General features: G+C 38.8%; 1 protein-coding gene across 1 annotated transcript in view; it reads left to right on the top strand.

Moving 5' to 3' along the window:
- Positions 1 to 1,765: 1,765 nt before the first annotated feature.
- The window catches only part of LOC104520890 (cadherin-like and PC-esterase domain-containing protein 1), a gene marked incomplete at both ends in the record, with an annotated part of 35,532 nt that continues 10,462 nt past the window's right edge, over positions 1,766 to 26,835 (top strand). Inside the window, 5 exons of the mRNA XM_029083674.1 lie at positions 1,766 to 1,872; positions 3,280 to 3,355; positions 15,214 to 15,358; positions 15,473 to 15,481; positions 16,828 to 16,996. Of these exons, the coding sequence (XP_028939507.1) occupies positions 1,766 to 1,872; positions 3,280 to 3,355; positions 15,214 to 15,358; positions 15,473 to 15,481; positions 16,828 to 16,996 (506 nt within the window). The remainder of the gene's footprint in view (positions 1,873 to 3,279; positions 3,356 to 15,213; positions 15,359 to 15,472; positions 15,482 to 16,827; positions 16,997 to 26,835) is intronic.

The raw sequence follows: 26,835 nt of genomic DNA, 5'->3' as shown, positions 1-26,835 counted from the left end.
TAATGATTTATTGAAAGGTGTTTAATAGTCAAAAGCATAACATATCTTGCTTAGCTGATAATTACATAGCTGGTGAGGTCACCAAGTAGGTTGTTAACACTGTCAATCTTTTGCACTAAAATGAAGTATTTGCTTGTATGTTCTTTAAGGTTTCATTTATTTACTATCTATGTCATTTTTATCTACCTGAAGCTTTTTGTTTGTTCCTTTTACAAAGGAGCATGTAGTGAATCTGTCTTGCCTAAATTTCACATACCTTAATTATTTTTATACCATAATAGTAGTTCACTTAATGTGAAATTGAAGGATTCTTTATAGTAATGAATGCAGCATAACTGAAAATTCAGCTTCAGCTTTGTTGCACTGCTTATAGACATTAAAAACCTGATAGTTACTTTCATAGTCCTGGACCCATTCTGCACAATCCGTTCATTAGTGTGCTCAACATAAATTGAGTGTTAATTCTCCTTAAGCAAAACCTTCACCCTGCTTGGCATTTGTGATGGGACAGGAAAAAATTACATTTTGAAGAGGGAACTCAGCCAAAATAAATATCATTGTGAGCTCTCAGTGGGACCAAATTTAGGAAGTAAACTAATAAAATTAGGAAGGTATCACAGGTGAGTATCACAAAATGAAATAAAATTTATATAATCTTTCCAGCCTTGGGAAACAGAACCAACCAACCAGTCACTGGAATAGCTGTCCTGCAGAGAGCTTTGGCCTAATGCTATACCCTGCCTTGGCTGCAGTACAGCTTCTCTGGCTGCCCTTTCTGTTTGGAAGTTCTTTATTTGTAATTGTCAACCTGTTACTGAAATAGTTTACCCTTTATTGAACGTATTCATGATGTCCTCAACAGATGTAGTGATTCTGTTAATCTTTTGAGAGATGCCATCATCCCTAACTAGTTCAGATTACAAAGGCTGTATACAGAAGAAAAATAACCACTTCAGGCAGCTGACCAAGATCATTTGAAACTACACTGGCATTCCTACACCACATTACACACTGCAATATGGGCAAACTCCGAGACCTATTTGTATGATCTAATCCATAATAGTGTTTTAATTGATGTAATTTAGTTTTGTCTCTTCTTCAAGCCACCATCTCTGACTCCAGTATTGCCTGTTTCCTGATAATAGAGCCCCATGGTCTCACAGGGCAGCTTCACCCCAGAAAAGAAGCATCAGAGCCATCTCAGCAGCTAGCTACTTGGTCAGTGCAACTTAATTCCCACTTGTACACAAGTTCTAGGTAGGAGCAATCTGGTGTCTAATATTTAGGAAGCTATTACACCAAAATTCAGGCTAAAATTTCCTACTGTTTGCAATAGCATGCTCAGTGTTACTTCACATATAATTTACTTCTTACTAATGAAAGATCTCAGAAGATCGCACTGCCTATTGTGGATGTGTCTTATGTGTGAATGCTGGGGAGTTCAGGAAGAAAGAACGAATTAAAGCAGCACTATGTTATTAAACTTTTTCATTTCTGAATGCTAAACAGATCAGACACAAGGGGACTGGACATCAGTAGGCAGGTATAACAGGAGGTGTCAACTGTGAGATACATAAATGTAGTTCCAAAGCTTAAACTGTGGTACTGAATATGTCTTTTTCTCTTCTGCCACCTGTGGCTGTTAATGCACTTATTGCTCCAACAGTTTGTTATTCCTTGGGGTTCAGCTCTAAGTATTTTTCTGTTCAAATAGGAATGGCATCAAATTTTCTTTCTCAATACACCTTTTTTTCTTTCCTGATAGGTGGTATAAGCCCTTGGGATGTTTTGATCTGCTTATCTTCCAGAAAAAATGATGGTCCTGGCTGCATTCAAATAGATGAATTGCATCATCTAGAATTATTCCAAAAGGTATGAGATTAACAAGTTATCCTTTGTGGGAATGAGAGGACAGGGCTAGTTTAATCTAATATAATTACTCCTTTGTAAACATAATTTAGGCACCTCTCCAAACAATGACAGTGATCCTACAAATGATAAAGTGCGAGCTGGACCAGTGTCCTCCTCCAGGGCCTTCATGGGAGTTCCTTGCTCTGGCACTGCAGTGTGCTTACCCACAGTCCAAAGCATCAGTGATGTCAATATTTCTTGGTATTTTCAGGATTGCTTTTATTTTGTTTTTCACTTGAGGGTGTTGTGGGCAGAGTTCAGGTTACTTAGATAGGTAAATATCTAAATAAGTGCCTGACCTGTTGGTGAAAATATGTAAGTGACTTAAACTGAGAGCTTTGTTTGAAAAAATATGACCAAATTGTAGATAAAACTTGGCTTATATTTCAAGTACAAAGGAACAGATAATAGTGGCAAGACCCAAAGGTATGCACTCTGACCTGAGGGACTGGGAGAAATAGAGCTGCTTTTAAAAGGTATTTGGTTGAGGTTTGAAGTTCACAAGGATGCAAAAAACCACTGTGTGTCCACAGAAGTCAGAACTAGGAACAGGTACACTGGGGTTCCCTGGGACAGGATGCTTTATGTAAGTGTATCCAAAGTTTTTATAGCAGCTCCAGTTTGCTAGAAGTATACATGCTTTGGATTCAGGTCTCAGATCATAAAACACTCCAGGCTTCTGCAAACTGCTTTTTGCTCATTCTACCCATAATATCATATCTGAACCTCTAATACTGTGCAATATAATAATCCTTACAGCACACTGCAATGTCCAGAAGTTTCACACATGAATAACTGAGACATAAGGTGATCAAAGGAACTGTCCAAGTTCCCTCAGGAAGTCTGCAGCACAGCAGGGACTTAAACCAGATGGTTCATATCTCCAGATAACTTTAAATATTGGACTAACATTACTTGCTGCTGGCACGTCCATACCACGGTGCAACGCCGTTCTTTGTTGCAAGAGCCTGGATGTGGTTTAGCTACGTTTGCTTACCACTGTTTCCAAGCACAGCAATTCAAGAGGCACAAGCTGTTTCCATGCAGGGAGAGACAGGGATTGATAACTGGCAGAGAACAGAGAAGCTGCAGAAACTGAAAAGGGGGCAGGGAAGGGGTGAAAACTCAGCAGCCAGAAGGAGAGCTGTAAGTCTAAAATTCTGGTTTGTGAGGGCTATGGAGGAAGAGCCCATGCTTTAACTTCATTATCCCACCTCGCAGGGGTGGCAAAGTTGTAATTCCCTTTTGACACTGTCAGGAGTTTTGCACGAGGTGTTTCTGATAAGTCAAACACAAACTCATTGAAGGCTCCAGGAAAAAGAGCACTTTTCTGAATGAAATCATTAAAACTTCTCTTTTTACATACAGGTAAACCTACTTCCAGAAATCCAGCATTTCCTTTGCAGAAAAGAGGGATTATGCCAGATAACAAAAGCCTTTTCAGGTAACCTAATTTCTTCAGATCTGCCTATGTGTTGATGATCTTTTAACAGTTGTCACAGGAAGTCTCTGAAATTAGACTGTCAGGCTTACAGTTCCTTTTAATTTTTATTCATGAATGCATAGGGGGAAAAAAATGAAACAAGAATGATAATCTATTTCAGACACCGCTTAAATACAGATTACAGTTTTGCAGTATCTCTTCAGGTAAAGATATTGCATTGTTTGGATATTGCATACTGCAGAAAAAATTTGGCTATAAGTGTCTTATTTTTGGACTGTTTTGTGTAACTATAGTGTGTTGTTGTTTACACTTCAAAGCCCTGGGTTCTGTTTAATATGTTTGTTCAGCTTTACAAAAATGTTGTGGCATGGAGAAGGAGTAGGAGTCAGAGTTTGATTTCCATCCAGACATAATTTACTGATAAAGACCCTTTGTGTATTAAGATCATCAACCAGAAAAGTTTAAAGGCTATGGGCGGGTTGCCAGAGAGTTCTAATTTACTATGGGTGAAGTTCAGCTTTGAATAGAAACTGGAAAAAAATGTTGCACACCATATTAGGTCTATTTAAACTACAGAGGAGCACCTTATGATCTCAGTTACACTACTAAATATCCAACATCAATGCTATTTTGGATTTATGATCTATCTTCACAATATAAACATTGCTTATAAGAAAATTTATCTTTCCTTTTTTGTAATCCAGTAACAACCAACCCCACATTTATTTCATTAGCATTTAGCCTTGTTTGCAGACAGATATACAAGATTGATCAGTCTGATCTTTTTCTCTTATCTCTTCTCTTCTTTTTTGTCTTTTATATATATCCTATATTTAGCATATAAAGAAAGGATTCATTACATATCATGTAACCATTTAAAAGTTAGGCAGGTCTTCTACAGCAGTATTCTAGTCTTCCCCTTAAGTCAGTGGAGAAAGGGGCACCTAAAAAACTACTTCATTTTATCCTAAGTTATGTGTTTAAAATAGGTGTGTTGAATTACTCACTTGCAGGTACTTATTACCCAATTACCTCTTACCACTCCCTGTAAATGGAGCCTAGGCAAGTAGCTTAGACTGAATACCTGATATTTCGATGCTTGAGTGATGTAGGGGTTAGGTGGTTCCTAGCCTAAGTATACCATATTTTCCTTTTTAATTTTTGTACTGTTTAATTTAAAGATTGATCAAGATTTAAAACCTATGTGAAGTGTTTCTCTTAAAGAACTGCATGTTGAGGGTCAGTTTAAATTGGACCTTTTCCTGGTGCACTACATGCTCAAAACTCATAAAGAACATGCAGTATAGTGAATATCTATCCAGGCCCCATGAGAGTCCTTTATCATGAAGTCATATTATACCAGGTAAGTGATATATTCTGTTTTGTCTGAGTTTTAAGTATGTCTTCAGTGATGCCTAGTGCCTTGGTTTTCTGGTTCACTTGCACTGGAAAGTGAATTAGAAAATATTCTGATGTGGTACCAGTTCCAGAAAAAAAGTGAGCAAATTTCTAAAAAAGTCAACATCAGGAATTGGTAGGTCCTACTCATGTTGTAACAGACTGCCTTTAAAACAGCATTGGTTTACCCTGCTACTTGGAGAAAGGCCAATTCCAGTGGTTTTATTATTTTGCTACCACAAAACCACAAACACAAGAGGCACTCACCACACACAGAGCTTTCCCTTAAAATATGCACATTTTCACTGGTGTCCATAAACTGTGGTACAAGCCACTTTGCGTATGCAGTCTGTTAAACTCTCTGGTGTTTTCTCCTTTACAGGAGGGGCCATTTGTAAATATCTTATTCCATAGTTATATTATTAGTGCTTTCCTGGCAAACAGAAAAGCTCTTCTTTCTGATGCCAAAATCCCATTCAAATCAAGGTAATATGTGTGCTTGGCAGCAGCGGTCTGAGTCCTACCCCCCCAGTACCAGATTATTCTAGCAGTCCGCTGATGCACTGTCAGACAGAAAAAGGCCCACTCCTCACCTTTCAGTTACCAGTAAAAAAGATTTGGAACCAAAATTAGCTGCAATGTTTTAAAATAAAAAGGTAACTATCTCTTAAATCTAGGTGTCTCCCTAGGGGCTGAGGTAGCTGTTTCAACTCAAGAGTCTCATGCCACTTGAGACACCCTGGGGAATCCAGGACACCCTGTAGATGGGCAGATTTGGCATGGAACCTATATCTTTCCAGGCCAGCAGCTGGGAGCTCAGAGGGATATCCTATGGTTTTTCTAGGTGGCAATAAATGTGTATGTGTGGACACTTGAATTTAGAAGCTCTCAGAATTAACAGAAGTACAATTTAGAGCGAGCAAGCCCCAAACAGTGTTTAGATCTAGCATAATTTAGGGTTACCTGAATTGCTCTACACTGTATAGACTGCACTGATGTCTACTGACCAGAATGGGAAGACTCTGGCACACAGGAATCCCCTTTGTATAGACCAGACCTCAAAGTGCAAGTGTCTTAGTCCAGAGATTAATCCCTTTCAGAGTCACTGGATAGATGACATTCAATTTACTATGAGTTAAATTCACCAATAGATGGTGAAACTACAATCAGAAGGGTAAATCTGTTGATTTCAGGTTTAGAGGATGAAAAGGCCTAAGTTAAAGCAAACTTCTATCAAGAGCCCAGTTTTCAGATCCTCTCCTCCCCTTCCGTTCATCTGATAAAGCCAGCTCTTTCCACTTCTTTCTTTTGCCTACATCCTCTGACAGACCTTTCTTCCCAACAACAGCAAAGTTGACAATTATTAGGATTTGTTTGATCCTAAATTTTAAAATTATTTGAGGAAAGAATGGTTTTCATCAGTATTTCCTCCATAGAAGAGTTTGTTTCCTTTCAAATCAGTTATGTACTTTCACTTTTGTGTCTTTGAGTCAACAGAGCTTCTCTGCAATTCCTGTTGAAGAGGATCAGTAGTTTGTTATTGCTGTGTTTGTCATTTAGTCAGCCCTCCAAGGAGCTAAGTAATTTCCTGTAAAAGTGAAAACACAAAGTTGCTGCTCTAAGAATTATGTGATCTAATTAAAGACACGCTAAGTTGTGGAAAGAAATACCAGGCAGCAAGGCTGGGAGAATGAGATTACTGGATTTACAGTGGATATGACAGTGTTGATATTGATAAGCTGTGGGCATCTGGTTAAAGGTTATTTAAAAAAAAAAAAAAAATTATTCTACTTGTTGTGCAACTCTTAATCTACTAGATTTTGTATTTAAGAGAGTATATACCTGTTGTAACAGTATGGAAAAGAAAATGAATTTTAGAAAATATCAGGTCAGTGCTTTTTTATTTGCTTTGTCTCTAATGGAAAATCTTTTTGTCACTCTGAAAATTGAGATTGGTTCTCTCTATATAGCTAGGAAGAGAAAGAAAGTTAGGAAAGACAAACTGGAGGAAGAATTTAGAGGAGCAAAAAATGTGACAAAAAATGTGGCGTGTGTGAATAAATTTGGTTGAGTAAGAGAAGAAAGATGAAAACAGTTGCTGAAGGATGGGCACGTGTGACAGTGGGTTTGTGATGAGGCGTGAGAATGGTAATGTATTTTATAATTCAACATGGAAGACACTGATAAGTGCTTGCTGCTCAGTTTGAGAAGATTGCTTTTGCAGGGCATTTGGCCCAGTTTTTAATTGGCTGCCTAATGTCTGCTTACTCTGTGGGACTTGGGCCATGAAGAAGTTCTGGCATGACTGTTGAATGAGCAAGGAAGGCTTCTGGCATTTATTGCTCAGGTCAGCAAAATCTGCATCTGTTGCAAGGATCTGTGAATGAAATCTTCCTGCACACAAAACAAACCTAGAAGCTCTCCGAGCTTGGAGAATGACTGGCAAAGAGATTTCAGGTGCTTGTTCTTGGTATCTCACCACATGTAGGCTGAGGACTGGGCTTGGCTGCCTCCTTGAGCTACTCTCTGCTGTGAGATGGAGAAGACCAAGGTCCACAATGTGACCAGAATTGCCCAGCCTCAGTTTAGGGCACAGGAAAGGCATTCTAATGTATGCAAAACAAATGCTCTTTTTGACAAGTTTTGCCTGATAAAGTAGTGGGAATGCTTATAGTTTTGCCTCCTGATTTTCCTGTTCTCTCAACAATCCAGACTAGTCTGTCTTTCCACATAAACATTTGTCTTGTTTCATCACTTCCAGGGCCCAGCCTGTGCCATGCATAGCTGTTTTCTCTACTCATCCAGATCAGCGATTATTTTGAAGTCATGCTTTTGCTGTATGCCTTCCTTATGCATTTCTTTTTATTAGTGTCACTAGTGCAGAGACTTTATGAGTGTCTACCAGCCTTGCGTGCTCACTTGGTCACCTGCAGGGCTGGCCAATGGTGTTAACCACACAGAAGGTTTTGGGACAGGCACAACCCTAATGAAATCAGGTAGGAGGGAGAGCCAAGACAGTCCAGCTGCGTGACTGTGCTCTCACTATGTGATATGTTTACTGTTGGGTGCTAACACCACTCCAGCTTTCCTCTCCCCCTGCCTAGCAAATCTGCCCTGCCTGTCCCCAGTGTCCCTGGGTTACTCTGGAGGCAGCAGGAAGGGTGATGGGGGGAGGGAAGGAAGCAAAGCCCCATGGGGTCACCTATGTAAGACAGAAATTTTAGATTAAGTTTATTTTCTGTTGTAATAATTCAACTTCTCTGTGACAGGAACATGGTTTTTATAGGGTGATGCATTTCTTTTGCCAGCTGGCCCTTATAAATGTCTGCACACTAGTTGTGATCAGTTTTGTGGATATTACCTTTCTGCTGCTGAAGTTGTTAAGAGCCTCAAGAATGGCTAATAAAATCAGCATCTGATTCTTTTGAGTTAATTTGATTATAAAATACATGGGGTGAGATTTTCTTTGTTTTACAGGGGAGTCAGGTCTCAACTAGGCCAAAAACATACTTCTGTAATAAAAACAAATATGGGGAGACTGAAAAGAAGTAAAGCAGCTAAATGAATTTAATTACTTGGCCTATCCTATTCTACATTCTACCCTGTTACTTATACAGAATTGTAGCTGTGGCTCTAATCATGTAACAGTCAGACAGCACTTTCACTGAGTTGCATTTTCCAGAGTTGTATAGCTTATCTGTAAATTTAAGTTCCAGTATGGAGAGTATACACAGAAGAAGCATCCCTTTTAGAAAATACTGAAAAAAACCTCCCTATCTTTTAACTATAAGCGTGCTTTAGGAATGAAGAAGCAAACATGGTATTTAGTAAATACTGTTTTCCATGCATCTGCCAAAACAGAAAAGAAAAAACATAGTAAATGATTAATCTAAACTGAAGCTGTATTTGTTGATTTTTTTTAAAGGGGAAATAAACAACACACATTTCAAAATTATGTGCTATCATAATTTTATCTTTATAACTCTGAAACTTCACAGGTGCTTATTAGCATGAAATTCACTGCATTCCAACCCACAGTTTATATTCCTTTCCCTCTAGATCTGCTTAATATATACTTTTTTTTCTATACTAAACGTATGTTAGATAGTCAGTTTAAATTTCCAGAAATGACTAATAAGTTGAAGTTTCTCCATTCTGAATACTCAGGGTGGGTTGCTTTGAGGTTAACTGTATTACAGAGGGAGGGATCACTGCAGTGTTTGTATGAAAACCTTTTTAAGGACACCTAGATCAATAGTCAGTAGTGGGTGGGATATTAAACCCACAGCAATATGCACATCGCAAATAAAGCTTACAACACATGTTAAAACCATCACAGGAGTGTTAAGCATCAAGCAAGAAATAATATTCCTGTGAAATCAATGGAAATTTGCCAGGACTTCACTGAGGGCCAGGACTGCCCTTAGTCTTCCTAGCTTCGTTCAAATACTCAGCATCTGCTTTGAGTTTCCCAGCCACCCTTTTCTAAATGCATAGGTTATAAAACTGAACGTTAAAGGTACTCTCTTTTTCTTTAGCAACCTCAAGGCATAATGTGTAAGCCATGGGAGAGTACTAATCTTTGTTTCAGAGTCTTTTCATCCCATAGGTCAAATGGATAACAGGAGGCAATTAAATTAAATAGGTCTGCTTTCTGTGACAAGCATACAATGACCTCAAGGCATGTAGCGGCAGTAGTTCAACTGAAATCATCCATCCTCCAAAATCAGCACTGAAAAATGAAAAAGAAAAAGTACTTTTAATGCTCCTTACTTTCATGGTTATGCTGCTTAGAGCAGGTTGCTATACATGACTGAGCAAAAGGTACTGGATAGTAGGCTTTAATTTGATTAAAATCCCCTAGTTCTGGAGGTGCTCAGAAGTCTGCCTAAGACTCTATTAAAGCTTTTTAAGCATCTTCTGATGTGAAGCAATCTTTGCAGCTGTATAACACACTTTTCCAACCTACAAAGACTGGAAAATTGCCCAGCTGTAAATACCAGAAAAGGACCATTGTAGCAATACGTTTTTTCCAACCTGTATCAGAAATAAGCTCTTTGGACCCCAGCAGCCCACACCAGTCAGGCAGATGGATCATCCCAGCACAGGATACAATATGAAAGTCCTTCTAACTCAGTGAGATGCCCTGTCAGAGAGCAAGCCTGCAAGGAAGACAGAGAGGACCTGTTATTAGTCCTTCCCGAATACTGTGCTGCAGAAACTGCTGAGAAATTATGTGAGGCTACTATCATTCTCCTTTTTTCCTGTGTGAGAGAATTCAGGCTCCTGCTGGAGACAGGCTACCACTATGAAAATCTAGGAAGAAGTTCAGAAGGCTTCTATGCATATGGAAAGTCTCCTGCATACTTTCAGGATTAATGTACTTTCATGGTCTAAAGAGAAGAAAAGAAATTGGATTAAGACTCTGCAAATACAAATGTGCTGAGCTTACAATGTCCTTTATGAAATAAATTAACATTGTACTGGCCTCAGAACAAAACACAGCACCTTGGTTGTGTTTCGTCTCTTCGCTAGCCTTGTGCTTCATTAAACAACCAGGAGCTCCCAAGGTCACTCAGTTACTCTTGAAATGTTTCTAACAGATCTGACAGTTGATGGGCACTTTAGAAATAAAATGACCTTTTTCTCACAGACAATAGTCTTAATCGTTCCTTGCTCCACGTTTGAAGTGCGTAAAATGTAGCCTATTTGATCTTGAACAAAGTAAAAAATTTAACAAACAAAACCATATCATAACCCTCCTTGTAACATCAAAGGATAATATAAAAGAAAAGATAAAGAAGAGGACACATTCTCATTCATCTTCTGCTTTCTTGTCTTTCAGTTGAGTGTTACTCACTTAGTTCAACCAGTAGGGTCTTCTGCTGAATTCGTTATCTTTACAGATCACCAGATGTTCGTGTTAAACGTACATCTAAGCGTTCCATTTGCCACCAGTCCACATGGCCACAGCCAAGTCAACGCTGACCTGGCTCTGCTCCAGGAGGTCTTAATTTGTCCAAATGTACTTCTAGCTATCAGCAAACCTTTTACTCAACCACACATTGTAATTCTTAAATCAGCTATTCTTTATTGCGTATGGGTTGAATCTCACATTACACTTAAGAACTCTAAGCCAAAGACAAGTAAATAACTTGGGAGCCGGAGACAGGGAGAGAGGGATCAAGAAGTCATAGCTGGGTACAATACTTGAAAGGCCTCATTAGATGTCAGAGTAGCTGCTGCACTAGGTATCAGTTGTTGCTGTCAACTGATCTGTTTGACTCTGTGGTACTGTGAGAGATTGCAGTTGACAAAACAATATCTACCACCAGTTCATATGACAAAGAGGTGCTTAATTTTTTTGATCTAGAGGTGTTGACTTGCTTTGGTGGATCTTATACCTCCTTTTCACATGTGCACCCCAGCTGTTCCTGTGTCTCAGTTCTATGCTTTACCCATTGCTTTGGTTAGAGGGCTAATGTGTTAATTCAGCTGAGAACTTGTAGTCGCTTCCTTACCCAGCAAAATGGCACTGTGGAGAATGCCCTTGGCAGAGGTAAAATGGTGCTGTTTGTCGATGTTTTCAATGGTACCATTTCAGAGACATCAGCATAAGAAACCTTCTTCAAGCCAGAATTTTGAGGATGTGAAACATTTTTTTTAAGTGAAAGCAAGTACCCAGCCTTAGATTCTTTGCTTTACACTGGATCATCACTAATGACATCAGCAAAAGGTACTTGTGGCAAAGCCTGCAGCTGCTCTTCAGGAAAAATAGCAGTTTATGTAGTCTTTCAATTACTGCATAGCCACTTTAAAAAGAAAGATGTTCTTTTCTGGTTTCCATCTTTTTTTTTTTTTTTTCTTCTGATCTTTAGTGTGCTACAAAAAAATAGTGATATTAATATCTGGATTTTTGAAAGAGGGAATGTAATCTGGACATGACACTGGGATACTGGGACTCTTTCTAACTTGATTTCTCAAGCTGCCTGACACACATCAACTGCTGAGCCTGCCTCACCTCTACTATTATAAAATGTTGATGTTATTTACATACTTCAAAAGGACTGGTTAATTAACAACAGCTTGTAGAGTGATTTCAAGATGGAAAAACATGGCAATTACTGCAGAAAGTAAAGGCACTGCAGGCTAATTTTCCTTGATGATAATGTTGATTAACAAATTTAGAGCTCTAATAAACACTGTTACTGCTTTTGAGTGCAAGAGCAGGTGAAGAGTTGCCATGAGAACTGATGCAGCCGAGTGTGCTGCAGTTCAGCGCTACTGATGTCTCTTTATTATTATGATAATTGTATTCATTGATTACTAGGAGTAGATTTACCAAAGTGAGGGACTGTCACTCCCTGTTAACTCTGCCTGGTGGTGCGCAATACTGTGTGTCATCTCAAAGGAGCAAGCACCTTGTGACACTCTCCCTTCTCCTTCTTCCAACCACCTTGTGATGTTCTCTCTCCCAGCTGGATGCTAACACAAACCAACAGAGCTGTATAAGGCACTATACAAACAGGATGCTCTATAGCATCAGGAATAATTTATTAAATTGCCCCTTTTTTAGTTCTTGATGCTAATCACCAACACCCTGAATTTGTTTAGCCTTCTCTTCTTTTAAGACATGGTAGGTTTCAATTCATTTTTTTTTTTTTTTACATTGAGGCATTTTGCAATGGATTAGGGCAACACTAAGGATCTTCTACCCAGTGGTTCAAGAATTTCAGGACACCTCTGTTTTCCATCTGTCCATCTAGTACATGGTCCACTGGTTAGTGGCAAATGAATTAGTATCAAAGTAAACTTTTCTATTTCCCTAAAACAGCTAAACCTCTCACTTAAGAGGGGTAAATATAGGTACAAACCTCATCTCATTCTTTTCAAACTCTGTCTTGTAAGTTAATACCCTATTGGCTACTTGTTGCCTTAGCAACACAATTAAAACCATATTTTTAAAAGGAAAAGATGATCTGCTTGCTCTTGAGTAATGAGTTAAACAGCCCTTCTCTACTGCCCTGTTTTTATTTTCAGTGAAACATTTGCTTTCTTTTGAATAAAAAATTTGTTATGTGCATTTCCCTTTTCTCAACATTATGATCATTTTAACGAATGCAATTGCTGAAAAATGTGCACCTTTGACATAACTGGTTTACAGATGATCAGCTGAGAAAAGCTGTTGTTCTTGTCCTTTGCATGGTTCTTATAATGTCATCAATTATCTATGGCCTAATGTAAAAGATGTATATGTTATAGGGAGCTTGGTCGGGAAGCATAGTTCTGCCTCCTTTCAGCTGTGTGCTGTAGCCATCAAGGTGGGACAACCTGTCTCTGTCTCCTGTCTGCCCCCCTAGGAAGCATTGGCAAGGGGGTAGTTTGGATTGCTGACATGGGCTTCATTGAGTTTTGTGTGACTTTGATCCCACTCATGGTCAACAGATCAGTATCTTGCTGTTTGAAGGTCTGGGCCATGAGATTTGAACTTCAGAGTCTAGAGCCTAGATGGTGCTAGGCTGTTCCTGATGGATGCGTTACAGTACCAAGATACAGGGGAGCAGGACTTGGCTCCATAACTCCATAGACAGTTGCAACAGCAGAGTGCTGTGTCTTGCCTTTTTACCAATGTGAAGATAAATCAGAAAAATATCTCTGAAGTAATCTGTGCACTGTGGAGGGCCTTTATGTGTTTTAATAATTTTGGTTTTGCCCAAACACCAAACCTGTGTGATCAAACTTTACAATTGGAATTATTTGCAGCTGCAGGTAAGTAGCTTAGCTTTCTTGCATAGTCAGTGTCAAAACTAGACCTTTTCAGAGAGCAGTTCAGAACCAATGTTTCTCTTGGTCCAAGGACTGGACTCTCTCTCTCTCTCCATTGCCTAAAGACAAAGCCTAAGAATACTGTTTTGCTAATATAGACACTTCAGTTAGGTAACTAAAATGATGCATAGGAGTAGTTGTTGTGGGACCATTGCAGCTTGCCTTGGTGAAATGCCATTGTCTCTTTACAGGGTGTAAATTGCCATAGTGAAATGTCATTGTGTCTTTACAAGGTAGATATGGAAAAAATGGCAATTGATTTAGCAGATCTGTTCCCTGTGCATATTCAGAAGCAAGTCTTATAAATAAATGCCTTAAAATGGGAGTTTACTTGCTTATTCCTGTTATCACTTGCACAACCAAGTAGGCAGACAGTAGCCTGTTTTGTCTCTGTACCATCAACAAACAGGTAGTCACTTACAAAATCCAAATCAGTTATAATGCATAACACAACACAAAAATGTCAGTGAGAGTATAATCTGAACAGGAGGTGCTCTATAAATAAGTGCCTGTTTTTTATTAGTAAAGCCTTTAATTCTGCCAAATGGTGCATGTAAGGCAAAGGACCAGATTAATTTTAGATCCCAGTTGAGCTTGAAAGGCTGAACTAAGCTGATCTGATGAACAGCTGATAAACACAGACAATCACAATGTCTTTTTAACAGGAACTGTATGAAAATGAATAGTTCTTTTCCTTGAATGGCTGCTCACAGCTCATCACCAGAAATATTTCTGTTTTATTTTTCCTTCCATGTACCAAAGTCAAGAGTGCATACTTTAAAAGAGAAACTGTACAAATAAATTCATAACATTAGCATGATGCAGTATGTCATTACAAAGATAAGTAATAAGGTTTGGGAATAATGTGAACAGCTTGACTTTTCCCTATTACTTAAGAACTTGAAATGTGAGGTGTGTTAGAGTTAATGAAAACCACCTACATTAAATAATGACATAACATAAGGGGTCTGTGCCTCTTTATCAGCACAGTAAAAGCAGAAAATGCATACCACCTTTCGACTGATCTCAGATCACAATATTTTGATTACTATTAATAGTCACATCCATCAGTAATCTTGAGGACTCTGGTACAGCAGTCCTGCTCCCATTGCATTCAGTGGCAGAACTAAGCCTCCCATAGACTTCATTAACTACATAATGTAGCCTTCAACGGTGAACCTAGAAACAAGGAGATATGGTTATTTACTGAGCTGTCTGTACAGTGGCAAGGTCCTTAGTCAAATAAATTTCTTATCCTCATTAATTGTAATTAGGGCTATGTGAGAAACAAAGTTTTGGTATTCTATATTTAGAAATAAAGGATTTCTATTTAGAAGAAGAGGGAAGGGGATGCTTTTTGTATGCAACACCCATGAGCTCACTGATAAAGTGGGAGTTGCAGCTAAGCCTCTGAGCTTACAACTGCAAAGGGGTGCTTGGTGGGTGTAAAGCTCCCTGCTAGCAGATCCAAAAAGGATTATAGTCTCAGCATTTGTTATTTCACGTTTTCAACTGATACTGGTAGCTCCTCTCTACCTATTATATTTTATACATTTTATCCTTAACAGCAGGAGTCAACTGCTGCTTACAATGCTCTGCTGACTTTCTTTCTCATCCCCTTGGTACTTTTTCAGACCTGCACCTCCCAGTGGTCACTCCAGAGTGCTCGAGCCAGCCTGGGCTGTCAAGGGCCAGCGCCACAAGCAACATGTCCTGGGGCAGCGAAAGCACTGACAAGATGCGTACTGCACGTCTGCAGTACTGGTCGAAGCCCAGCACGTAAGCTATCGATACCCCATCCTCAGAAACTGCCAGTGCTTTATTGTGCAGTTAGTTGGGAATCAGGGTCACAGAATGTAGCATCACAGGAGACCGCTGCCACAGAAGATACAGCGCCAGAATGTATCACATCTCTTGTACTTGCATGATGTTTGTTTCTGCACTAGCCAAGCTTGCACTTTTAAGTCTTTATGCAGAGAGCATTGAAACTTCTAGACGGATAAATACAGATCCAGAGATACCCCCGAGTGTTTAGGTCTCCTGGTGGCTGAGCTGTTTCTTGCTCCCATCCCTGCCATGCCCCTACCACAGGCACACATATGGAGACCATCCCTTAAGTGAAGAACCAAAAAGTACTTGAGAATTGGCTGTCCAAGTGCTGTTTCCTATGTTACGGTATTTCACAAATTTTATGCTCTGGTGACCTCCCATTCTGCAGAGGGAAGAAAAGGTCTCTTTAAGATAGATATTATTAGATTCCCTTTACAGATAGCAAAATTGAGGTCTGGAAAGGCCGCATATTGCCAAAGATTACACAGAAATGGGAGGAGAGCCCTGTGCCTTTTACTAGTAATCAGTCTTAGAGACTGATAATTTGCATAGTCATCTTCTCATTGCATTTGCTATGAAATGGGTTGATACTCGGAGATTTTAACAGACAGAATAACAACCACATTTGTGAATATGCCCAAGTATAGCTCAGATTTCCCCAAATAATGAGCTTTTAAATAACACATTTTTCCCTTGGGTTTGTTTTTTCTGTTCTGTTTCTATGTCTGATTCTTTTTGTGGACTATGGGAGCTGTAGGCCAGTATCTGGAGAGCCATGTCATGTGCTAGACAAAGTTGACTTGCATAATTATTTTATGTTTAACTAATTTATTATGAGTTATTCCTAGATATCATAGTCTTTAATAATATTTGGAATTATAGTTTATGGCTTTCATTAGGGAAAGCATTCAGTACCACATGTTTGTGTCCCTTTATTGCATTGAAGAAAGTACTAACAATAATGCAGTCTTTCCATGGGGTTGTTTGGCCTCTTTTTTTTTTTTATTCACTACAAATCAGTGTTAAATCTGGGTATTTTGAATATGCTATTCTGTTATTTAAGCTGGTTGGTTTTCTTTAATGTGTTTACTTTCACTCTGAATGTCCTGAGTTTGCAACAATTACAATATGACCACAATGCATTTACTCATATGTACTCTCAAATATATCTCCCTCCTAACATAGTTACTTTCTATGTATAAAAATTGAGATTTAAAAATACTGAAAGCAATAAAAAGACTTGATATAAAGCTTTGTTCCAGCCCACTTGTTTTAATCTACTATGTTGCTTCACTCAGGGGAAAAAAGGCTAATTTCCTATTTCCACTAATTTCACTATTTCACTATTTTTTTTACAGATAACTTTTCTAATTTGCCAAAGTACTTCATTAAAGCTATGTATTTTTATTACTTTTCAGGAATCAAGTATCAGCTTCACCAGAACACAAGGACATCCTTAAAGCTCAAGACCTTTCTGTCATCATCAAAGCATATGTGCTTGTGACATCCTTAACACCTCTGCGGGCATTCATTCATTCAACTGCCACTGTCTGGCATCCACCCAAGAGGAAGCACTTTTCTGTAAAAGTAAAACATTTCATTTCCCAATTTTTCCTTCTGTCAGGCAAAGTACAGAGACAGAAAACTAGATAATATCTTTCTTCTCTTTTACCCTTTCTTTATTTGCAGTTCACAGCTGACAGTGAATATTCTCCTAATGTACAGCTTTAATTTATCAGAACACGTGGGGTTTGCTTCATGAAATAGGGAAGAGTTGCCCTGTGCAGTGGGGGTTATGAAGGGCACTGGGATTTGCTTGCCTAAGAGCCCATTTTTACTGGTGACATTTGACAGCAGTTGCAAGGTTGGAGTTTTCTCTAAAGCACAGCAGTGGGGGTACTGTCATGCAGTAACATCTTTTGCCCAGATATTGACAGTGTTGTAAAAAAAGAAAGTAAATATTTTAGATAGTTTGTTTAGATTTCTTTTTTAGGTGCAGTAAAACAGAACGGAGGAGGGCCAGGACACTTCTAAATATGGGGAGGGAAGTATATACCATGTAGAGGGTGGGCCTCTCATAGTCTTAGTTTCATGGAGGATGTTTCATATGTGCCTTAATTGGATTAACTCTGAACATCTCCAAGTGCCTGGAGAGACCACTCTCTCCACATTTAGTTTGCTCAGCAGTCCTGTGGATTTCCAAGCATGCCTTCCTATTCCTTTGTTCCTTCAGCAAGGAACTGTGCTTGGAACATGGCAGCTCATCATGAAGGACCTACAGTTCTGCATCTGTTCCTTTCCTTTTGAAGGAATAAGGTCACAAAGTAGCAGTAATTTCTTGAGGTCATATAGATCAGCTTCTGCAGCAGCTATCTGAGGATGGATGCTCTTTGCTCATGTAACCCTCTTGAGGTAGGAGCAGGTCTTGGCTTTGGATCAGGCTGAGTGTTGTGGTGTCACTGTAAGGACTCTTGACGATGCTAGCCATTTGGTATGTTTTACAATTTTAGCTCTCTCGAAGTTAAAAGTTTCTAGTCTAAGCTCATTATCTAATTCTAGTTATTGGAGAAACAGACACGTCTAGAGAACAAATCATGCCACCCAATTTAGACACTAATTTTGGAATGAGATGAGTTTCCTGCTAAAAGTGTCTGCTTCCTTCCATGGACTATGATGATCTTGGAGAACATGACAAATTCTTGATTGCCCAAATTAGGTGACATGAATCTACTTCTCTTTCTTTTCTCCCTCAGAAGCTATGGAAGCCCACAGACATACATTATTTTGCCATCTATATTCCTCTATTTACATTTAGGAAGACTAATGGTCACTCACTTTCAAACCTTGGGGCTCAGTTTTGGTTTATGTTTATTAAAATAGCGCAATGTCCATCAACATCACTTGCAGCTGAAGTAGGGACTACTTTAAAGACTAGTAGTCATTAGCAATTGTGATATGGCTCTGTAAAATAATTCCCACTGAGGGAAGTTTGTTGTACGGGGTGCCAGCCACCATTTACAGAGCACTTTGGCAGCTGAAGAAGTAATAAAAATGATAGATAGAAGCAGCAGCACATCTACAATGGTTCCAATCTGTTTACTGCTGCTGTGGTGTTATATCTTCTATAGCTTTAGGCAAACTTGTCGAAATGTCAAGAAAGAAACAAAAAAGAGGCACCACAGAAAGCATATTTGTAGTGATATATAGATTGAAATGCTAATTAACAAAACTATGGAAAGTGGAATGTATAAGACTGTCTCACAGCATAAACAGTGTGCTTTATAGAGAATCTAGGAGGAGTCTGAGAGTCTCCAGAAGTGAGACACTGGGAATTCATGGAGTGGCCAGAAAGCACTACTGGCAAAATCATAGAGGTTTCTGTGCTTGGTGCAGAGGCATCAGGCAGGAAATCATCAGGCAGAAAACAGTACTTGGGAGAAGGTTTGAATTCAATCATTGATATCCTTTGGGATGAGATTACATCAAATTTCTCATAAACTTCATGGAGCTGTCACTTGTTGTCAGTGGGACATACAATGCCAGCAGAGTGATCTTCTCTGCCAGAGTAGGCAGTGGAGCTACACATGTCTGTACCAGCCAAAGAACCTGGTCCAGAACGCTCCTAAGCTTTCAGTTGCTGACAGCTCTATTGTGTAGGAAGGAAAATTGCTTGTTACATTGTGAAGCTCCAACCTGTCAATAGTGAGAAAGACAGAAAGGATCTCTAAGACCTGTTCTTCCACTGATTGACAGAATACCCATTGGTGTCTCTGGGAATGGAACATGCTTATAGAGGAGTCTTTGGTCAAGAAAAATTTGCTAGTGTTTGATATGTTTTTCCCCAAGAGCAGCTGTCTGAATTATTTTTTTTTTTAAATGAGCAGATGAGAATAATTTTAATCTGCTACATTGCCATCATAGATGTGCTGCTTTCAGTAATGTTGCACAATAATTTAGAGACCTCCTCAGTGTATATAGGCATCTGGTCGGCTAATTTTCTCATACCAGTATAATTAAACTATTATAGATGAAAAATTCATCCACAGTTGTGGTTAACTTGGTTACATTACTATCACAAACACAGTATGTTAAGTTTAAAATATGATCCCTATATACAACAACCCTTTATGGTTGCTAAAAGTAACCAGAATGTGGTATACATGAAGGAGAGCTTTTTAAAAAGACTAGAGTTGGAGCACCAGATGACATCAAATGATTAAGAGAAACTGTGTAAAGAAAAAACAGGAGTTTAATGAATTAAATGCTACTGCATTCCCCAATGCTTCTTTGTTAGTAAACTATTGTAAATTATTTTTACGACTCATATTTAGTTATCCTAATCATTGTGGCAAGGCTTCAGAATGACTCCTTGAATATGCATTGGCCAAATGGCAGTTCAGGAAGAGTTCAAGTATGTTTTTCTCACCAGCTGCCAAGTTTTCTCTGGATTATACATATTTTAATATCTCAGTTCAGAAATCAAAAGAAGGTAAATCCTGAGCTGGCATGAGAATTCTGTGTGTAGTCAAAGGGTGGCAAAAGCATGGCTTTAGGTTTGGGCCCTGGTTGGGAAGAGGCAGGAAATGCAGGGGAGAGAATGGCTTTCTGCCACGCTAGTGTTTTGATATGAGACTTGCGTAATAGCCATATTTCCTTAAGGAAATTTGGAAACCTCTTATTTAGACCATCTGTGCATTGAAAAATTAATAATAAAATAGAAGCAGTCTATTTTGCATATGGTACCAATTAAGGGATGGGTCTCCGTCTATGTATGCAATAATTCCCTTTGTGTTAATCGCCATTATGGGTGTGTATTCAGCAGAAGGCTGACCTGTGAATATTATTACTGTTTTATAGAAGCTGCTGTGAAAAACAGTCATTTTTTATTAATTATTTTCAGGTTTAACACACTGCAAAGTGCTTCCTTTGCCCTGCCATTAACCTTGCCCAACCTGGTCCCAGTTCTTAATGAAGGGATGTACTTTTGTAGACTTTAGTGGTGCCACCTCCTGTGTCACTTCGGAAGGCTCTTCTCTGCTGTCGGCTCTGGTTTATCATCCTTTTGCTCGTCCAAAATAGACAGTCAGGTGCCTCCTGGATTTGAATTTCTTGACTGGTGTTCTTACATAATCCTTGATACCCTCCGCTGAAACTATGCCCTTAAGCAATTTTCCAGTTGTGCAGTGAAGTAAACATAATTTATTAAAGCAGTTTGCTGTTAAGCTTGCTGTGGTATAAGTCACTATAACTATCACTGAAATTCTCTCTCTATGTATTAAGTATTTGGAAACTTTAATAAAGAGAAATATTTTTTATATTTAACATATATGCAAACAAAACTGGACCATCACTTATCCAGGAGATACATCTTTTAATATGACGTGGAGATCTGGTTTAGAGGCGAAAACTGTGAAAATTAGATTGCAATATTGCCCTCAAGTGGCCAGTTTTCTTACTACTTCAAGTAACTGGCACAGCTATTTAATGTGCATTAGAATGCGAAGATACACACAGATAAAGAGCAAAATGCTTAGAAATTAGCAGAACGGCTCAGGATTTTTTTCCCTTTGCTTTATTTTTTAGTTCCATGGTTTTTCCCTGTCACTTAGCAGGAGCAAATACAAAAGAAAATTACCATCAACTCTTAATCAATTAGATTGAAGAGGTTTTTAGGAATAAAATTAAATTTGTACATTCTATAAGAACTTACCATATGCTTTTCCCCATCCTTGCAAGTAGCCTGTGTAGAGAAGCAAATACTGTAAAGTTCCTCTTCCTAGGAGACTGAGCATAACATAAATGCCATCTCTGTTTTCTGTCCTCATACTATCTGGAGCCCTATCATTTCTCTTTTCACTGGTATAATAATGAAAGTCTGTCTGGACTGGGGAAGATCAAAGACATGCTTAGTCTGACATTCTGTTTCTGTCAATAACCAGGCAAGAAAGCATCATGAAACTGTATAAACAGGATGTCCTGGCTTTGCTAGGATAGAGTTAATTCTCTGCTTACTAGCTAGAATGACTGTGTTTTAGTTTCAATGTAGGATTCATTATGAGAAGAATTTTGATAAAGTTGTAATGTTATTAGTTGCTGCTGGAGCTCAAGGCCATCATGTTTGGCTGTTCACAGCTGTATTAGGACTGGGAGGGAGAAGCGCAGTGAACAGCAAAACCCAAAACTGGCATTTGGATGTGCCAATGAAATATTCCATATCTTATCACATCATGTCAGTATATTAACCAGGGCTGACAGGAAGATGGGGGTATTCTCTCGGGGATCATTCTGGCTCACTCTTCCAGGGTTTTCAGTTTCAGGACTGTCTCTGTTCTGGGATCACTGGCTGGCCCAGGCTGGGCATCGGTTGGCAGGTGGTGAGCAGTTGCACTGTGCTTCACTCATTTGTGTATTCAGTTATTGCTGTTATTATAATTTTATTTTAATTAGTAAATTGTTTTTATCTCAACTGCTGAATCTCCTTGCCCTTTTCCTTCCAGCTCTCTCCTCTACTTCCTGGGGAGGGACAGGAGGAGAGTGAGAGAGCAAACTGGGTTTGGCTGCAAGCCAAAAGAGTGAAACCATCTCACAGGACAAGCATAAAATAGTACTTGTCCCTGTGCAGGCTATAACTATCTCCAATAACTTGCAAAGTTAGAAACACAAAACTGGAAGAGGAATATATAGCTTTATGTCTAATAAACTCCAGTGGACTTTTATGCCATGCAGTTCTCTAGTAGATTTTTAATCCCTTAGAGCTTTTGGTCTTCCCAACATCTTGTGGCAATGAGGCTCTGCATGTTATTTATCTGTTGCTTGAGAAAGAATATTTGTTCGCTTTAAAACTTCTACCTGATTACTTAGTGTCATATCCCTAATTCTTGTCTTAAGAGAAAGAATGAGTAATTTTTCCTTCTGCACCTTCTCCATGTCTTTGACAATCTGTCATGCAGTGTACAAATTAATTTAAAATTGTTCCTGGAGTTCTTTTCTGCTCTTCTCACTATGAACATCCCAGTTTAGCTAGTAAGAGCTCTAGACTGATTATTCTTTATAACATGTGCATATGTCTCAAGTAAGTCTTCACACTGTTGTCCAGGCCCTTACCTCTCTGCTTTTCTCCTGGTCCACACATCCTCTTGCTCTGCCTATTCAATCCAGGCAGCTCTGTAAGCACGGCCCTCTGAGGCTCCAAACTTTCCCAGACTTACCCCCTGTTATCTTGATTCTTCTTCTCATCTTTCCCCTTTTGCTTTCCATCTCCCCTTAGTCAAGCTGATCCACTTCTGCTTCTCACAGACAGCTGGGAAATGCTGTTAGTAAATCACCTTTACTTTTCCACTAAGAAGTTAATGCTGGGTTGGAAAATAATTCTTATTTCAGTTTCAGTCAAAGGACCTAATCTAGTGGTTGCTGAACCTAGTGAGTGGCTTTTTATCTTTGTACTTAGTCTTAAGAGTAAGGATATTTAGAGGAAACCCTTCGCAGATGGTCTTTTCCCCTTCATTTAAATAAGTTATAAAACTGTTAAGGGACAAGAGGCTTTTTTGTCCTGAACTACTAAATAATGTCTCTTAAAAAAATCTTATGTAACAAAAAAATATACATAAGTGGAAAATTTACTGTGTAAAATAGCTGAATAATACTGTGGTTTTCCCCTTCATCAAGTGCCATGTTAGAGCTGCAGAGAAATGGCACATTGTAACAATAAATCATGGGTGGAATAAACAGACCTACCGAAAGCTAACACTATAAACTTATGATAAATTACTGCACTCTTTTCTCTGTGATGTATTCTAGAGCCATTGTTTTGATTATGGGCACACTCTTCTCCCATTACATGTCTTACGACTCTTTTTTATGTACCATAATCAGTAGAGCAGTCTGGCTGTGCTAGCAGGTAATATAGGAAGTAGCTTCATTGCAAAATATGTTTTTTCTGGCCTTCTATGTGGAATCAGTCTGTATTCTTGCAGACATCTTAGATATTTAGTTATATCCATACATATAGGGAAGAGATTATTATTTGTGTGTAAAAGTATTTTTGTATGTATGAATGACTACTTACACCCAAAAGTATTTGGACTTGGTGAAGAAATTTCACCAAATATAGATCCAGTAAGAAGAATGAATGTACAAAAATGAACTGAGAGTACAGAGCCTATACTGAAAGCTATCAGAGATTGGTTAATTGATTCAAGTGAAATCATCCTCAGCTATTTTCAAGGAGACGCAATTATCTTAAGTCTTTTGAGGCCCTGCAGATCCAACTGATCAGAAAGAGTGCAACAGCTCCAATGCATAGCTGAACAATCTGGAGAGGACACCCTTTGTTACTTCAAAAAGGGTAATTTCTTGAAACCAAAGGTCATGTTTTGATTCCTCAGTCATAAACCTTGCTTTCAGATACAATCCTGATAACTTTGTCTACTATCTAGTTTTGAAGGCTGCAACAAGGAACCAGCAAGGTCCTTTCAAAATCTATTCAGTCAAATCCTGTAAAGTATGATGCACCCAATCCCAAAATGTAAACTTCAAAATTACTCTGAATTACTCAGTAGCCCAAATGGCCTCTTATCTTCTATCTCCTTGCCTATTGGGTAAGTTTAGAGCTCAGTCACACCTCCTGAGGTCAGATACTGGTGTAGGAAAAAGTTGACGAGTTCACATTGTTTAACCAAAACCAAGACAGAAGTGGCTAATTGATGATATGTAATTAACTGGCAGCCAGTAATAACAATACACTCACTATCAATTTCAGGAACAGAACAGGTAAACCATGATACCAGACACTTAAAAAATGTTAATAAACCCTGTGCATTTCTAAACACCCTTCTTTAAATACCCTCTGAAGTTGTAGTCACACCCACCTGCTCACCCACGTTTACCCAGACCCTAGCTCACAGGTAGCATGGGTTACAAACACAGCCCCACTCTCCTGGGACGCAGCTTCCCTTCTTGCATGCACCTCTGCTTGGAGAAGTGGTAGTTCCAGCTCTGCGTGTGCCTGTTTCATATGTACCCCCATAGGACATGTGCCCATCCATACACCCTAGTATTCTCTGCAATCTAGGCAGAAGCTGTGGTGCCAGCAGGCTGACTTCTGACAATGCCTGACCAGGTTTTGACTGCTGCTGTTTCCACCCCAAAGTCTCTCCCCTTGCTGCAATTTTTTATGCTGCTTATATATTGTTTCTCAAGCTGACTCCTTCCTTGTTTCAAAAGTCACTTTGTAATTTCCTGGTTACTGCTTAACCTCGCTGATGGTCGCATTCTTCTTTATCATTATAAGTTTGGGACAAACATCCTCCCAGACAGTTCTGTATACTCCAGGCACACAGGTTTTGTTGTCCTTGGGTGGGCTGTGTGACCAATCCCATGGCGTATCTCCTACCTCTCTTCAGTATCTCATTTAGATTCCCTGTACAGTTACTGGAGGAACAGAGCAGTTTTAGATTGCAATTAATGTCACTGTTTTGAGGGGTCTGCCTTAGGATGGCATAAATAATGCTTTTCAAGTGCCTGTGTTCTACAGTGAGGTATAAAAGGAACCTAAACATTTAGCTTGTACATAGACATAAGCCTTGTAGTCTTGTAGGGTGGGATTCCTCTGCAGATTTTGACACCTGAGTAAATTAGCTTCATGTGAACTGTGCCTCTGAATGCCTATTACAATCAACAGAAAGCTAATAAATGCAGTCAGTGAAGGTAGGTGTTTTAAGTTTGAATTTACTTAAGAAAAATCTTTCTTGATTGTCTCATCAGGAGGCAAGACTGTGCTAGGACCGAACTAGAAGGCAATCTCAGAAAGATTGCTACAGTTCATTTTTACATTCTTTCTCAGAGCTGTCCTCATCTTACCATTCAGATAGCTGCCCCAGGATCCCCCAGCATCTCTCCTAAGAAATTCATTTGCAGAAAAATTGCCAGAGGAAAATCCTCTCAAGGGAATTACTGTAGTCACCATAACATCCAGCCCTATGAGTGCCACACTCTTCCACTCTCCTTGAGTTCCCATAACTCTGTGCATGAAGCTTGCAAATCAGAATTCCTTTGTCAATTAAATTGCATTTTTTCAGTTTGTCAAGCCTTTAACTTATGGTTAATTGTAAATTTAATACTGAGTTAGCCCCTTTTTTTTTTTTTTTTCCAGTGGCTTGTCCTAAAGCAAAAATAGTTATCAGTGAGTGAAATGTCAATGTGTTAAAATTAATCTTAAGAATATTTCTAGTTCATTCTGCCTTTACAGAAAATATGTGCTTGCTCCATGTAATTTGACTACATTTGTGCACTTCTGTAAAGTATTACATAAGTATGTGGAACATACTTCCAACTGTATAGACCCAGCATGTGGATGAATGTCTTCAAGCTACTGAAAAGGCTTGCAATTCTGTATACAATGGTGTAGTTGTACAAAATACATGTGCATGCCTGTGTTAAATTTTACAGCCTACAAAAATTTAATCCCTATTCCGCTGCTTAAAAATTTGCCAGCCAAAGGTCAACTTTCTCCCAAACTAAATTCCTGTGATTACTAGCAATTTTTCCCATTCTGTCCTCTTTTTACTATTCAATGCTGTTTTTAATAATGCGCAATCAGTAATGAGATTGAATCTTGCTGGACAGGTAGTCTGTTTCTTCTGAAGGCGAGAGAACCAGTGTCAGTGATGATCATCTGAAGAAACCTTCAACTCAATGACTTTAATATTTTGCAGTTGGACACAGATATTTATATATATTTTTTGGACACACTCAGAAGTACCTGAGGTTGCTGTAGGTTTTCACACTTTAACATCCCTAATCCATACAGTTTACATTTTCCCTGTCAATTGCTGAGAATCCTATAGAATCCATAGGAGTCATACCTAACCTGAACTTGTTTAAATAGGATTTTTTTCATAGATTGGAATTTAACCTGAAGTATTTGCCTCTTGTCTCTGTTGGACCTGAACCAGTCTGACTAAATATTTATTTTCAGACATTGACTTAAAGTAAACATTGTCATAAAACCTGATCTCCCCTAATAAAAACCTGTTGAGCAATGTTTCTTTTCTAGTCTAGCTAAGGAGGGCTGTAACTAAAACACAGTTTCTTGGAAAAGCCAGTTTTATTTTAATGACTGTTGTGTTGTAAACAGTTGGCTATTACAGCCAACAGCATGCTCTGAGTGCAAAGCAGGCAAATTGGCCTCTTTCATCAGTTCTTACTAGAAATATAGGCATTGTGTATCCTTTGTGTTGAGATGCTTAGAAACTGATTTATGGTGAGGAGCAAATGAGCTAATGGGGCTTTTTCTGTCCCTCTTGCTCTTCTTTACAATAATCTCCATCTCTTCTTATAATATTCTGCAACTACTTATGTTCCTTGTACAGCAAAATAACACATCTTTTCACTTAGCTCCTCAATACCCAGTGCAGATTTAGGAAATG

This window comes from Antrostomus carolinensis, unplaced genomic scaffold (assembly GCF_000700745.2).
Source record: "Antrostomus carolinensis isolate BGI_N321 unplaced genomic scaffold, ASM70074v2 scaffold18832, whole genome shotgun sequence".
Classification (NCBI taxonomy): domain Eukaryota; kingdom Metazoa; phylum Chordata; class Aves; order Caprimulgiformes; family Caprimulgidae; genus Antrostomus; species Antrostomus carolinensis.
Note: the sequence above shows the minus strand (reverse complement) of the source record. Positions and strands in the feature narration are given on the sequence as shown.